The sequence below is a fragment of the Thermobia domestica genome, chromosome 16 (genome assembly GCF_964235325.1).
Source record: "Thermobia domestica chromosome 16, izTheDome1.hap1.1, whole genome shotgun sequence".
Taxonomy (NCBI): Eukaryota; Metazoa; Arthropoda; class Insecta; order Zygentoma; family Lepismatidae; genus Thermobia; species Thermobia domestica.
The window spans coordinates 122,312,817-122,327,056 of record NC_137469.1 but is presented as its reverse complement, the minus strand read 5'-3'; the positions used below and the strand labels follow the sequence as shown (position 1 = coordinate 122,327,056).

The 14,240-nt window shown below is 34.5% G+C and overlaps 1 protein-coding gene across 7 annotated transcripts in view; it reads left to right on the top strand.

Moving 5' to 3' along the window:
- The window catches only part of LOC145673386 (structural maintenance of chromosomes protein 6-like), a 172,166-nt gene that overhangs the window by 139,879 nt on the left and 18,047 nt on the right, over positions 1–14,240 (top strand). For all 7 annotated transcript variants that reach the window (XM_081743042.1, XM_081743037.1, XM_081743041.1 and 4 more), the window contains 2 exons: positions 6,592–6,789; positions 10,790–10,923. In XM_081743042.1, coding sequence (XP_081599168.1) covers positions 6,592–6,789; positions 10,790–10,923 — 332 coding nt within the window. The remainder of the gene's footprint in view (positions 1–6,591; positions 6,790–10,789; positions 10,924–14,240) is intronic.

Sequence of the window (14,240 nt, the reverse complement as noted above, 5' to 3'; positions counted from 1 at the left end):
TATGTGGCAAATTTCATGTCAAAAGAGCAGTAAATAAGAACAATAAAACGAAAATAAAACTATCTTGTCCATTTAGCAACATTTAGTTTTTCTCATTCTAATATTCGTATTTATAATTCTTTTCGTATGAAATTTACCTCAAATATACATTTCCCGATTATACACATAGTATCAGTATTAAAAGTAACCTGCAAAATCATTATCAAATTATATTCTTACAAGAAGACATTTATAGATATGCGACAATCATTTTGGTCAAGAGTGTACATACACAGAGTAATTTATAAAGTCTAATGTTTGGAGCTGCAAATAACACCCATCTGCTTTACTTTTTCCTTTTATGAAATGTTGGGTCCTCTCTCTTCACCGACCAACAATAGTCCCCCATCATTGCAGGGTCCCAACGCCCTTGATATCGAGTTTCCATTGTTCTTATATCCTGGTGAAACCGTTCTCCCATTTCGTCGCTTACATTTGCAAGATGGAAAGAAGTTGAGGTAGGAGTGCAGAAAGTGGATTTTCAAAGGCATGCGACATCTCAGAGCTTCGTATGCGACCAGAAGTTGCTGCACCAGAGCCTCGTAATTTTGAACTTTAGTTTTGCCCAAAAAACTTGAACAAAAGCACGCCAGGCATTTAACTCTTTGTCGTTTAAACTCTGTTCAAACAATTCGTCATGGGTAAGTTTGCGAATATCAGGTCCTGTGAAAACTCCTTTTAATTTACCATCACTTAGTTTGGAAGACACTGCCTAAGATACTTAAGTCCTTCGCCTTCTTTGTCCATAGCTTTTACGAAATTCTTCATGAGGCCCAACTTAATATGAAGAGGTGGAAGTAGCACCTTGGCTGGATCGATCAGAGGCTCATACTTGACACTGTTGGTACCGGGCTTAAATGTCTCCCTGGGGGGCCACTCTTTTTGTGAAAAATGTTTTCCTGTAGCTCTTGAGTCCCAAAGACACGAAAAAACAACAGCACTTTGTAAATCCACCTTGCAGACCAAGTAACATTGCAATAACTTTCAAATCTCTGCAAATTTGCCAACCATATTCTTTGTAGTTAAGGCTGTTGCTACCTCTTCGCTGAGTCGAGTTTTCCCCTATCTAATAACATTGGAACTTTTTTCGTGTTTTTCTCAGCAAGCAATGAACAAATCCTTATAAAAATTTGCATAGAGTCAGGTCGATAATAAAGAATTCGTTATATGAGCTTATAATTTTACTAAAAGCCTCCAATTAAGTTTTTCATTCCCCCCCTTTTTTTCATGTGAAGATTTGCAACAGTGCGATCTCTGCTTCTCCCTGTTTGTATTAGCAGCGTGAGGGAAATTCGGGCTAGCCATTTAAAACAGGTTTTTAAACTCTGTCCATATCACATCTGTGGAATGAAATTTTCTAGCCCTCTCGTCCTTTTCGAGGACAGATTTATGGCACTGAGAAGGAGGGGGCGCTCTTTATTTTCTTTGCTAAACCTATTGCTTTTAGTATATTCGTCTAGTCTCGTTCGGAGTTCTTGTGGTTACTTTCCAACATAGCAAGATGCCTCTTGCGTCTCATGTATTTCAGTCTTATACCTGGTGATTGGTTATACAAATATAAGTTAGCAGACGATTGTGATAGCAGATAAATTTCCTGTGTGGGGGCCGCGGTGGCTCAGTGGTAGAGCGTTCATCTCAGTTGCATGGGGTCCTTGGTTTGATCCCAGCTCGCGCTAAGTGAACTTTGTGGTGGACAAACATCGTGTGCATGGGTTTTCTCAGGGTTCTCCTGTTTTCTCCCACCTTCTTCATTCCACCATTTCATTCATTACTTATCATCACTATCTCCTTTAGCCTAACTGGCATATCTGTGGGACGTAAAACTTACAGATTTCATTTTATTTTCAAATTTCCTGTGTGAAATAATAATAATAATAATAATAATAATAATAATAATAATAATAATAATAATAATAATAATAATTATTATTATTATTATTATTATTATTATTATTATTATTATTATTATTATTATTATTATTATAATAGGAAATTCTTGGCACAAGAGATTGTGACGAGCAAGGAATATCAGTGCGGCTTGGCACTTGTAATTTAGTTAAAATTTGTGGTCACCACATCGGTTCCTCCTTGTCGGTGTTTCCTTGACCAGAGACTGGCCGCGCTGCCGACACCAGTGGGGTTTTCACATTGAAAACACCAGCGCTCTTTGACTTTTGTAACCTCACGGAAACAGGTAAACCAGTGGAGATAGCATTTTGGAATAATTATATATATGTATATGCAGACCCGTATTCAGGAGGATCTAGGGGTTTGCCTCCCTAAATTTTCGCTGGCCTCCCTAAACGTTTCACGGTAGGCTTGCAAATGAAATATAATATGGTGATAAACTATGATATGGTTGGATCGGGCTCCCCTAACTTCAGCCGCCCCCCTACATTTTTGGGCTGGCTACCGGCCTCTGTATATGTATTTGAAACTGTGAATAGTAGTATAGAATGTTTATGCTAAATAATAATAATTTCATTTTTACCACATACGAAGGAAATTTAGAAATAAACTTTTTTGTTACACAAATGTGTTCTTAGCGTGAATGCTGTCGAATTCTATTCCTAATGATGACAGATTTTTCGGTGTTGTTTCAGTATCGTGAGGCAACTGGGAAACTGAAGAACTGACCACACATTACCCTTCTAACAGAGCACATTTGTAGGAAAAGTTAAGTGTAATATCAGGGATTCTTTTACTAAACAGAAAAACATCTATACATAATGAAATATGTAGTGTTAATGTAGATACAAATGTCATTTTCTTGGTAACGTCTTTTCTTGGTTATTACTTTACGAAATATGAATAGGGACTTATTTCTTGGTAACAGGGAATAGGGACTTATTAGTGTTACCTGCTAATAATAACCTTGTAGCTTACGCATTCTAAATAAGAAATATTTATTTTCCAGATGGTGAACGCGAAATTTCATCTATAGCTACAACATATATATATATATATATATATATATATATATATATATATATATATATATAGTACAACACATATTAACAGAATAATTTTAATTTTATGCATTATTTTTTCATGCTTCATTTTAAAATATAGGGCTTTTTTTTGTTGAGGTACATCAATTTGTCATTGTCATACATATTAAACTAAAGCACTACCGTATGAGTATAAAAATATGTGATGGAATACTTCGTTACATCAAGCCACAACATTATGTAAATGAAGTTATTAAAAAATAATAAACAAGCAGTATAATCAAAATGCTAAATATCACCGAAGCACTATTCACAATTTAAATATCTATGAGCATACTCCAAAATCCCTAGGTAAGTTTCTACATTGAAAAAAAAGTAAACAAAATTCACAAGGCCACGCTAAACATAAATACAGGAAAAGTTAAATAAAAAAAATGTTATCAGTAAAATTTCTACTCTTTCCCTCCAAAATTATGTCTCAAATCAAGTAAGTAACTTGCTTAAATTATACTGGTCTATGACTTTTTAATTTTGTTGATAAGTGGTCAAAGTTACACTCGAAGTATTGACTTCAATCAATACAAATAAATCAAACAAACACTAATATTTCACATTTATTTATACAATGAGTATGTCATAGTTTTTTTTAAAAAACAATTTCCATTTCATGTATAAATTTTAAAGAAATAATTCGGTTTCAAATGTTACTTTCACGCAAAAAAAAAAAAAAAAAAAAGAAAAGAAAAGAAAGAAAGAAAAAAGAAAATATACTATGGTAAATTAAAGTGAGATTACAGTGTTACGTTAGTTCAAATAAGATGTTAACGAAATTTTGCGGACAACTCTCGAAACTTATTCAGAAGCAACTTTAAAAATTGACAAAAGTTATAGATATACTTCATGAGTGAGTAAAGAAAGAATACAAATGTAGATTAAAAAGAGATCTTTTTAAAAAAATCTGCAGTTAACAGGAATATAGTTAACAAATCTAAAAGATTCTATAAAATAGATTTAAACAAATCTTCAATCAGATCAATTGATTCCCTAAATTTTCTTTGTATCACCTTATATATAAATATAAAAAAACATATAAAAACAAGAATTTTAGGAATAATCCAAAAAATGGATCAAAAGATAGCGATCTTGACTAAGAATTTTAAAAATGATCCAAAAATGCATAAAAATATTTCGATCTTGCCAAATAATTAGTTTTTGGATCAGGGGCCACAAAAGTTAGCAACGGTTCCCAAATCGAGTTTTCGTATTTTCTACGGAATTAGCACATCATACTGAGTAAATTGTTAGTTTGGGTTTGGCTACACTACCTGTAGTTCTCCAGATATAAGGCTACAAGAAAATGTTTGATTGTATGAAATATATTGAATTTTTTTGGATCAGGGCTCACAAAATTTTTGAATGGGCCCTAAATCGAGTTTTCGTATTTTTTACGGAATAAGCACATCATGCGGGCTAAGTTGTTACTTTTTGGTTTGGCTATACTATATGTAGTTCTCAAAATATGGGACGTACAAGAAAATGTTTGAATGGGTGAAATATATATTGATTTTTTTGGATCAGGGCCCACACATTTTTTGAATGGCAGCTGAATATTTTTTTTTTTTTTTTTTTTTTTTTTTTTTTTTTTTTTTAACGGAATAAGCACATCATGCTGAGTAAATTGTTAGTTTTGGTTTGGCCACACACTTTGTAATTGTCAAAATATGGGGCGTACAAGAAAATTTTTGATTGAATGTAATATATTGAATTTTGTGGATCAGGGCCCACAAAATTTTTAAATGGTCCTTAAATCGAGTTTTTGTATTTTTTACGCAATAAGCACATCATACTAAGTTAAGTCATAGTTTGGGTACGCTATATGTAGTTCTCGAGATATAAGGCCTACAAGAAAATTTTTGTCTGAAATAGATTGCATATTTTGATCCAATAGGGTCTAAATGTATACAATATATTGGTGTTGTTGTCCATTATTATGTTTGATCTAAATCTATAGTTGACTGGTAATAGGTGCTGTTTTGAGCACTATTCGTTGTTACAAACGATACACTTTATTTTAAATTGAAATATAATAAATAAAATACAAATAATACGTCACTATAAAAGTAGCTTTTCTTTTAGCAGTATAGAAGTTTATTATAAATACCTCATATATAGATAAAATGGGCACTGGAGTCAAGAAAGGTATGTCTCTTCATGTTTTGAAAAATGTAATAATAATAATAATAATAATAATAATAATAATAATAATAATAATAATAATAATAATAATAATAGTCATAAAGTGACATTCGCTTTCGTATACATTAAATGTATCTTTATTTAATAGAGACAGTTATAACTGTCTATACTTGACGGGGGGGAAAGCTAATGTAAAGAAGAATGGATCTGTTCTCGCTGTGTTTATTTTTTTCTGCTTTCAGCAAAGAAAACGTACTTCAACGCCTTCTCACTGAAATGCCATAAATATGTCATTGTTGAAAAGGGTCCCCTCACAGCTGTGGACAATGTTGAAACTTCAAAGTAACCCTCAGTTACTCGCCGCAACCTGCTAGAAGAGAGAACGCAGTGTCGTCAATGCGTTGTTGCAAATCTTCACATGAAAAAAAGGGGGGAATGAATAACTTAATTGGAGGCTTTTAGTAAAATTATAAGCTCATATAACGAATTCTTTATTATCGACCTGACTCCATGCAAATTTTTGTAAGGATTTGTTCATTGGTTGCTGAGAAAAACACGAAAAAAGTTCCAATGTTATTAGATAGGGAAAAAGTCGACTCAGCGAAGAGGTAGCAACAGCCTTAATACGATTTAAAATGAGTGCGAGATTCTCGTAAGTCTCTTTCATCGAAACAGAGTGTGCCACAGGAATAGACCGCAGCTTATTTCCATTATGAAGTAAAACTGCTTTCAGACTGTACTTAGACGAATCTATGAAAATACTCCAATGGGATGGATCATGTTGAATTTCTAATTCATTTATCAGACCATTGATGTCCGTGCATACGCAAAGGGAACCTTCCATTCTGTAGTATTCTGAAAAGGGCTCGTGCACGACAAACACCGTGTGCGTGGATTTTCTCAGGTTTCTCCCGTTTCCTCCACTTTCTTTCTATCATTTCATTCATTTCTCATCATCACCATCTTCTTTAGCCTACCTGGCATAATCGTGGGACGTGAAACTTAGATTTCATTTCCATATCCATTGTGGGAACTGGAGTGTTAAGATAAACTCACAAGCCCTCTTCTGGTTCCTGAAAGCATCCCAATTGTAATAGATACCATACCGCACTGTGTGAGCACAGCCTGACGAAGTCCAACCCAAATTTTGGAGTTTCTAGGAAACTTAGAAAGAATCTTTCCGTTAATTTTCTCTTTTTCCATCAAACTCTGACCACTTTTGTCTTGATATTACATGACTTTAGTTTACAGTGTTGCTCCTGGTAAGATGTGTAACAGTTACTTCCATCTACGGCATTTCTTTCTCTCCTTATTTGAGAGTTTTTATAGTCTTCGTTTGTGTTATGTGTTTCTAAATGAACATTGTATTTTCAGTGGAAATTTATGTTTGAATATATCATTGCAGGGTGATATAGTGTTGGACCACAAAGACCAAACATTGACTATAAATGTCGCCTCGATTAGCGGAAGCAAACGTCAAAATTCCGACACAAGGTCCCTATCTGGAGGAGAACGTTCGTATTCAACTATGGCCTTTATAATGGCATTGTGGGAAGTAATGGAGCTCCCATTTTATATGCTGGATGAATTTGATGTCTTTATGGTAAGTAAAGAATTTATATATAAGCTGTCGTAATTCCTCACATCAAAGTAAAAGAAAAAGTTTATATGGACATGTGGGGAAAAGTACATAATTTCAGAGCTAGGGCTGTCCAGAATCGTCGAAAAGCTAAATATATATACTATTTCTAATTTGAGAAACCGTGGTGCAGTGGCGGTCCCTATCAGTGTGAAAGAACTCATACATACGCAATCCAAAAGTGCATATTTTATAAATGAATAATGGGTGTGCAGGGGTTTTCCTACAGCGTATAATTCCCAAATATGCTCTTCAGAATTTTCAGATATGCTCTAATTTTGTAGGTGGTTCCAAAGTAGGCAAGAGATAAGCATTCATAACAGTAAACACGGAAGGCTTTTACAGGAAGTCCAAAGTGTTAGGAATCACCAGTTTCACAGTTCCTTGTGTTCGGAATAAGGTGTCCTGCGATGTATTTTGTCACGGAGAAAATATTTTGAGAGTGTATGGAGAAAATATTATGAGCGATAACAAATAACGACGAAATCGTAGAGCGTTTTTTTTTTTTTTTTTTTTTTTTTTTTTTTTTTTTTTTTTTTTTGTCAATTTCCTGCACCAAATCTTCAGTAACGACAGAAGGTCGCCCACTTCGTTCCTCATCATGAACATTTGTGCAGCCATCTTTAAAAGTTCTAACCCATTTCCGTACCATTCTATCGCTCATAATATTTTCTTCATACTCTTCACTCATCTGGCGATGAATTTAAGCCAGTTCACGCCTTTAGCACTAAGAAAACGAATCACAGCACGTATTTCACAGTCGGCAAGATTGTCAATCGGCGGAGGCATTTCAGCTACTCACAAACAAACGAAAATAGGATTGGATATTTTCGTAATGGCGTCTGTGGCTTGCCAACAGATATAGATACATAGCGCACATGTGCAGGATGCCCATCGCAGGATTCCAGCGGCCGAACTTCATAACGGTACTTACTTAAACAACATATCTGATATCTCGTATATCTGATTGCTGGAGGTTCATATTGCAGAGAATGTGCTTGAAGGCAGAGGAGACGACCGGTCTGTGCCATCACGTGGAAGATAAATAAAGATAAATAAGTTTAATTGAGTTTATAATAGAGAAGACATTCAAATTGAATGTCAACAAATTTTGTAGTGTTTACAACTATAGTTGCAGCTGTAATTTCGATGACTAACACTGCAGCCTTCAACAGAATTGTTAATAAAAACTATGCTATAAATAGATTTTTAAATAAGTATGGATAACTTGTGTGTCAACGTAATAAATCTTCTAGAAATATAACTTCAAAACTAACTTATTTTGTAGTAATTTAGTATGTGTTCTGTTTATCAAATTTTATCAACGTTGGTTAAATCATAGAAGTAAGTTATATATCAGAAGTGGTAAAACTTCATAGACTGTGTCATTGTAATTTGCTTCTATGATTTAATAGTACTGATAAAAAATTGAATTAAAAAAACACAAGTGTGAACTATATCAAATATCTACGAACCAAAAGAGAAAATGTTAGTAATATATTTCTCAACAAAAATTGTAATATACAGCTGTTTGTAACAAAAAAGCTAACAAACTATTTGATGGTAGTGTCCGTATTACTAGCTTATTGTGATTAATTTTGTTGATGTACTGTTGAACCGTCTTGAAATAAATGTTGAGTTGAATTTTGTCAGCACTTCACAACGTTTATATCAGTATTTGAGAAATGATAACATAAGAAATAATATTTAACGATTGTTTTTTTACAAACAAATTTCAAGATTAACCAGATTAAAAAAAAAAAAATAAAATAAAAAAAAAAGTCAACATGTTGTTCATTTAGCAATGATTTTCTCGGAAAATTCACACCAAAGATGGAGTCAATTGAATCGAAACAGTTTGTGAAAATACGCTTGATTTAATGCATGAGGTAAGGAAACTGATCATTTTAACTAGTAAATATGCAACCCATTATTCCTTTGAGTAATTATTACAAGGTTTAATGGTCATAAAGTGTAATTATTTTAAGACTTATTACGTTAATATTCATACTTATAAGAACTTTCAATAATGTTAGTTGCTTATTATTAGCTGCAGCTGTAATAGTGAACACTACAACATTTGTTGATATTTATTTTGAATAGCATGTATTCTTTGTGTACGCTTACCAGAGAAAGTACCCTGCGTACTTAATCACAATACGATTTATGCAGTGGTAATCTTTCTGTGATAAAAGTGAAGCATATTAATAACTGTTGATATGCTGTATTGATCTCAGGCATATTATGCGGAGTTAATTTGTTGGATTATCGTTATGAGCAAAGGCGCAAAAGTAGTAACAGTGGGCAAGATGAAATTGTAACTTGAAGCTTCAATATTTTAGTCAGAAATTCTTCCCTCTGTATTCTAATATCATTGGCAACTGATCCGTTTATAACACCAAGGAGGAAGACAAACAAAACACTAGAATGAAACAATTATGTCTGATATTGTAGTTTTACATGGTTTGTCCGGGAAGTAGAACTGATTTTTCCCCGCCAAAACGTGAAGGAGGGGAATGTTACTGCATTGGATGAGTGGTGGGAGGTCTTAGCTACCAGTCTCCAGTCGTCTCCAAGCCTTCATGGAGTGTCGAGTTTAAAGTGAACCCTTTCAAGATGTCTTGTCATCTCCACAATGAATCGTTTGTTAGGGTACCGTTACGCGGTGATGTTTTGCATCAAACTGGGTAAAACTGCGAGTGAGACCCGTTACATGATCAAGACTGCTTATGGGAGTGATGCCATGACTCGATCAAGGTTTTTGAGTGGCACAAATTGTTTCGGGAGGGAAGAGAGCAAGTTGAAGATAAGCAACGGTCAGAACGCCCTTCAACGGCAAAAAAGTAACGAAAACTTAGTGAAAGTGCGAAATCTGTTGAGCTCTGGTGGAAATACTTGCAAGACTCAGAAAACGAGTCTCCGCGTCCGTCCAGCAATCGCTGGATAATGCAAGCTTCATCACGACAATGCCCCTAGCCACACCGCCTTTGCTGTCATGGACTTCCTGACCAAACATGGCATTACACAGCTCTCCCAGCCACCCTACAGTCCAGGTGTCACTCCTGCAGATTTCTTCTTCTTCCCCCGACTGAAAAAAGTCATGAAAGGACGGCACCGCGGCTTGGTCCAGGCCATTAAAGAGGCCGTAACGAGAGAGCTGAAGAACATTCCAGTTTCTGCGTTCCAGGGAGCTTTCAGTGATTGGCAGAGTCGCTGGATAAAATAGTGTGTATGCAGAAGGGGCGTATTTTGAAAACTTATTAAGTCGATATGTCAAAATTGTAAATACATTTTTTGAAAAAAAAAAAAAAAAAATCAGTCCTACTTTCCGGACAAACCTTGTATATATATATATATATATATATATATATATATATATATATATATATATATATATATATATATATATATATATATATAAAAGTAATGTTGGAGCTTGTTCATACACAGCTGTTGGAGAAGGAAATTCACATACACAAGGAAAATCATGTGTATGGTACGGCGTTTGAGTGCCATTTTGCTTCGAGGTAATAGTTTGAGGGAGTTTCACATGCTCATTTTGTGTTTTCGTATATTTCACTCTGTTTCATGTATCGTCCAGTTGAATACGTTGTCTTCATTTTAATGTTTCTATATTGCTCCGTTTACAATTAATGTAGGTGTACTTAATGGTGTTTAAGAGGTGTTTCCTTTTTCCTTCGACACAGTGGAGTGAGCGTTCTAGAAAGCCTGAGTTTCCAAATTTGGTTCATGTAGGGCTCAATAAACTATAGCAGATTTACTATAACCATTTTTCCGTTTTTATTTATTGTCCTCCCGACAAATATCTGTAAGTATATCTCCACATATCCAATTATTCGTAAACATACCAATGCGGGGTTTTCCTACCAAACTGGTATCCATAATAATCTTTAATATATATATATCTTCTGTGTTACAAAATTAAAGTTTTTTTTTTTAATAGGACAAAGTAAACAGAAGAGTGACTATGGACCTTTTGCTGAGTCACGCAAAAGACCGATTTGGATCCCAGTTCGCCTTCTTCACTCCTTTAGATGCAGGATCTATAACAGCACAGAAGTACCTGACTATTCATAGGTGAGTCATTATTTGACAACTTATTTTCATATATACTAGTTCTTTTGTTGAAAGATGCCATTAAATTAGATCGTAATGGAAGAATTCTACAAATGACAAAATGTAAAGCCAAAGAGAAATTAAAAAGTATAAAAAAATTAGGGAATATATTACAATATTTCCTTTGCTTCTTTGAATACTTACTATTTACTACATCAATTAAAATAAGTATGCGTTTCTGACAGTTGGGAGGGATGGAAATACAGAGTGACCAGAAAGTCCCGTTACCCCAGAAAATTAGTAACATAAACCATTGAACGTACCCGTAAATAACTACACAGAAAGAACTGAATGACATGTACAACAATGCTTTCGAGAAGTTTTATTGAGATAGGAAACATTAAGATCAATCTGTCGACCGTCAAAGGATAATACGCCGCCAGATTCTGTGCGATATTTTGTAGAGCATTGTAGGTGTAACTTGGGTAAAAATTTATTTCACAGCTTCTGTCAGTTCGACGGTTGTATCGTAACGGTTTTGTGGAACGATGCTCTTTATTAAACCCCACAGCGCATTATCACAGGTGGTGAGGTCTGGGTTTCTCTCATGCACCCAACAACTTGCAATAACACGTTCTTCAATACTGTAACTGGAAGCATCAGCCATCGTTAACACAATCTGAAACAATGGAAAACCTTACATTAGCATTTATAAAAGGGTAACGGGAAAACTTACATTAGCATTTATCAAGGAGTGACGGGAAAACTTACATTAGTATCTATAAAGAAGTAACGGAACTTTGTGGCCACCCTGTAGGTTGCCAGTGTGCTTAAATTAAACCTAAATAATGCATCTTATATACAAAATCCTAACAGTCATCTATATACTTAGTGATCCTGTGCATTGTTGAAGCGAGATATCCTCCTTCTTCCTTCTCATTAATTGCAACTCAAAATCATAAGAATAACTCTCTAATCTTTAATGAAACTCATTCTTTGTTCTGTATAAAAAAAAAAAAAAAAAAAAAAAAAAAAAAAAAAACTGAAGATGTCTAATATCCTAACTATATATAAACTGACATATAACAAACATCGTAATATCCTAACTACATGAACTGACATAAAATATAGGGGTGCTTTCCGGTTGATGTGGAAAGTTGAAATTTGGCATGATTGTAACTTTCCGGGACTAGCCCACAGGAAAATTGCCGAAAGTGAATATTTTAAATTTTTAGGGTGTCTTAAGGGGCAATGAAGAAATTCCCCATGTTATTGTAGGGTTTTTTCCCACCTATAATCTCATATTTTAGGTACGTGGAATTGGTATAAAAACTCGAAATTCGGTATGTTTGTACGTTTCCTTTAGCGTTACCTAAGCAAATCACCAAAAATAAATATTTCCAATTTTAGAGTGGTTTTATGGGGAACTGAGAAATCTTTCCCATGTTATTTATGTGGGACATCTGTACCCCAAAATGTTTAGGCATTTCGGGCAGGATTAGAATGATGAAATTTGGCATGATTGTAGCCTTCCGGAACTAACCTACAAGAAAATTGCCAAAAGTGAATATTTTTAGTTTTTAGAGGTTCTAAAGGGAAAATGAAAAAAATTCCCTTATTTAAAGGGCTTTTTTTTCTGATTCAAAGTCTTATCTATTAGATAGTTGAAATAGAAAAAGAAACTTGAAATTCGGCAGAAATGTGGGTTTAAGAGGTACGAGGCCATAGAGCGAGCAAACGTGGGGGTCTTGGGGCGGAGCCCCAGCTAGCCAAAGGCTTGTTTCTAATATAAAAGCGGGAAAAATCTACTCCTTCATTATTGACAAAGTATCAAACTTCAGGCAGTTGAGACGATTGGAAACCCTTAAAGAATATCACGCCATTTTCGGCCAAAATCCATTTTTTAACGAAAATTTTATCATATAACATTTTTAAAAATCAAATTTGGTGTTTGATTTTGAGGAGGGGAGGGCGAGCTAAATCATCTTATTTGACTGATTCAGTGGACATTACGTGGAAACATCAATAAATACATACTACATTTTGGATCAAAATCGAATAAGTTTTGCGAAAGCTAACATGGGACTTTTTTTTTTAACCTGGAGAATAAGCGGTTAGCGCACGCGCCTTTGGCGTGAGAGATCCAGGTCCGATTCCCGCCGGGAGCACATGTGGTTCGGATTCCATGTTAATCAGTAGGTCCCGTCTCATATAGCTTCGCTGTTGAAAGGGGCGTTAAACTCAAAATCAACTCAACTTTTTTAACCCGGAAGGGAGGGAGATTAGGGTATTGTCTTTTTTGATTGATTTTAAATCCAAGTAGTGGAAATGATTGTGAGGCCTCAAAAATGTGCACTATATTCATGAAAATCTAATATTTTTACCAAAGCTATCGTGGTTCGTATTTTTAATCGGGGAGAGGAATTCATTCCACTGTATTCAGCTAACTTCATTGTTTATTCCCGACTGATTTTAATTCCAAGTACTGGAAATCACGGAAAACTGTGAAAGAAAATGTATATAATCTTTAACAAAAACGAATGAGTTTTACGAGTGTTACCATGGAACTCATTTAAAATAAATAAAATAAAATAAAGAGGATGAGAGAGGAGGTGTAATACTAGTTCATTCTTTACTGAATTTACTCAGTGCAAAAAGGGTGATTTAGGAGCTCTCAAAGAAAAGGTACGACATATTACACCAGAATCGAATATTTGTGAAACAAAATTATTGTAGAACTTTTTTAATTTCAGGGGTAGGTAATTCACCATTTCATTCTTTGCAAATTTTAACCCAAACTGTGGGGATAATTAGAATGCTTAAGAAACTATGCATTACGTTTTGTCGTAATTGCATGTTTTTTACGTTGTTTATATTGGAAAATTGTCTGGCATGTATATCTTCAAACTTACAATAAAGGGTGAATTTTACTTTCTTATTCTTAATGGATTGCATCCCGAAATAATAGGGTTATTTCTGCGATTTGAAGAAAGATATGTACCAAATGTCATTGAAATCGGATAAGTTTTCATAAGGGACAGACAGACGGACAGGTGGACCAATCGAGTCGGATGGTTGAAGCTTCACTATGCTCGCTTCAGTAAGCTATACACTATATAGTATGTAACGTATATTCCAATAAGATAGTAAATTTTAAAATTCGTTCTATTTGATTTTACCTCATATAGACAGGTTGCGATTAGTAGTCAAGGATAGTTAAACGATCTACAAAGATAACCAAGAAAGTTCTTCTGTCACTTTTTGTGAAGGTCTGGGTCCCATTGGCTCTCACACCGTGAGTTGAATGCGAATGGAGATAAGGCGAAGGTAAGTTGTTG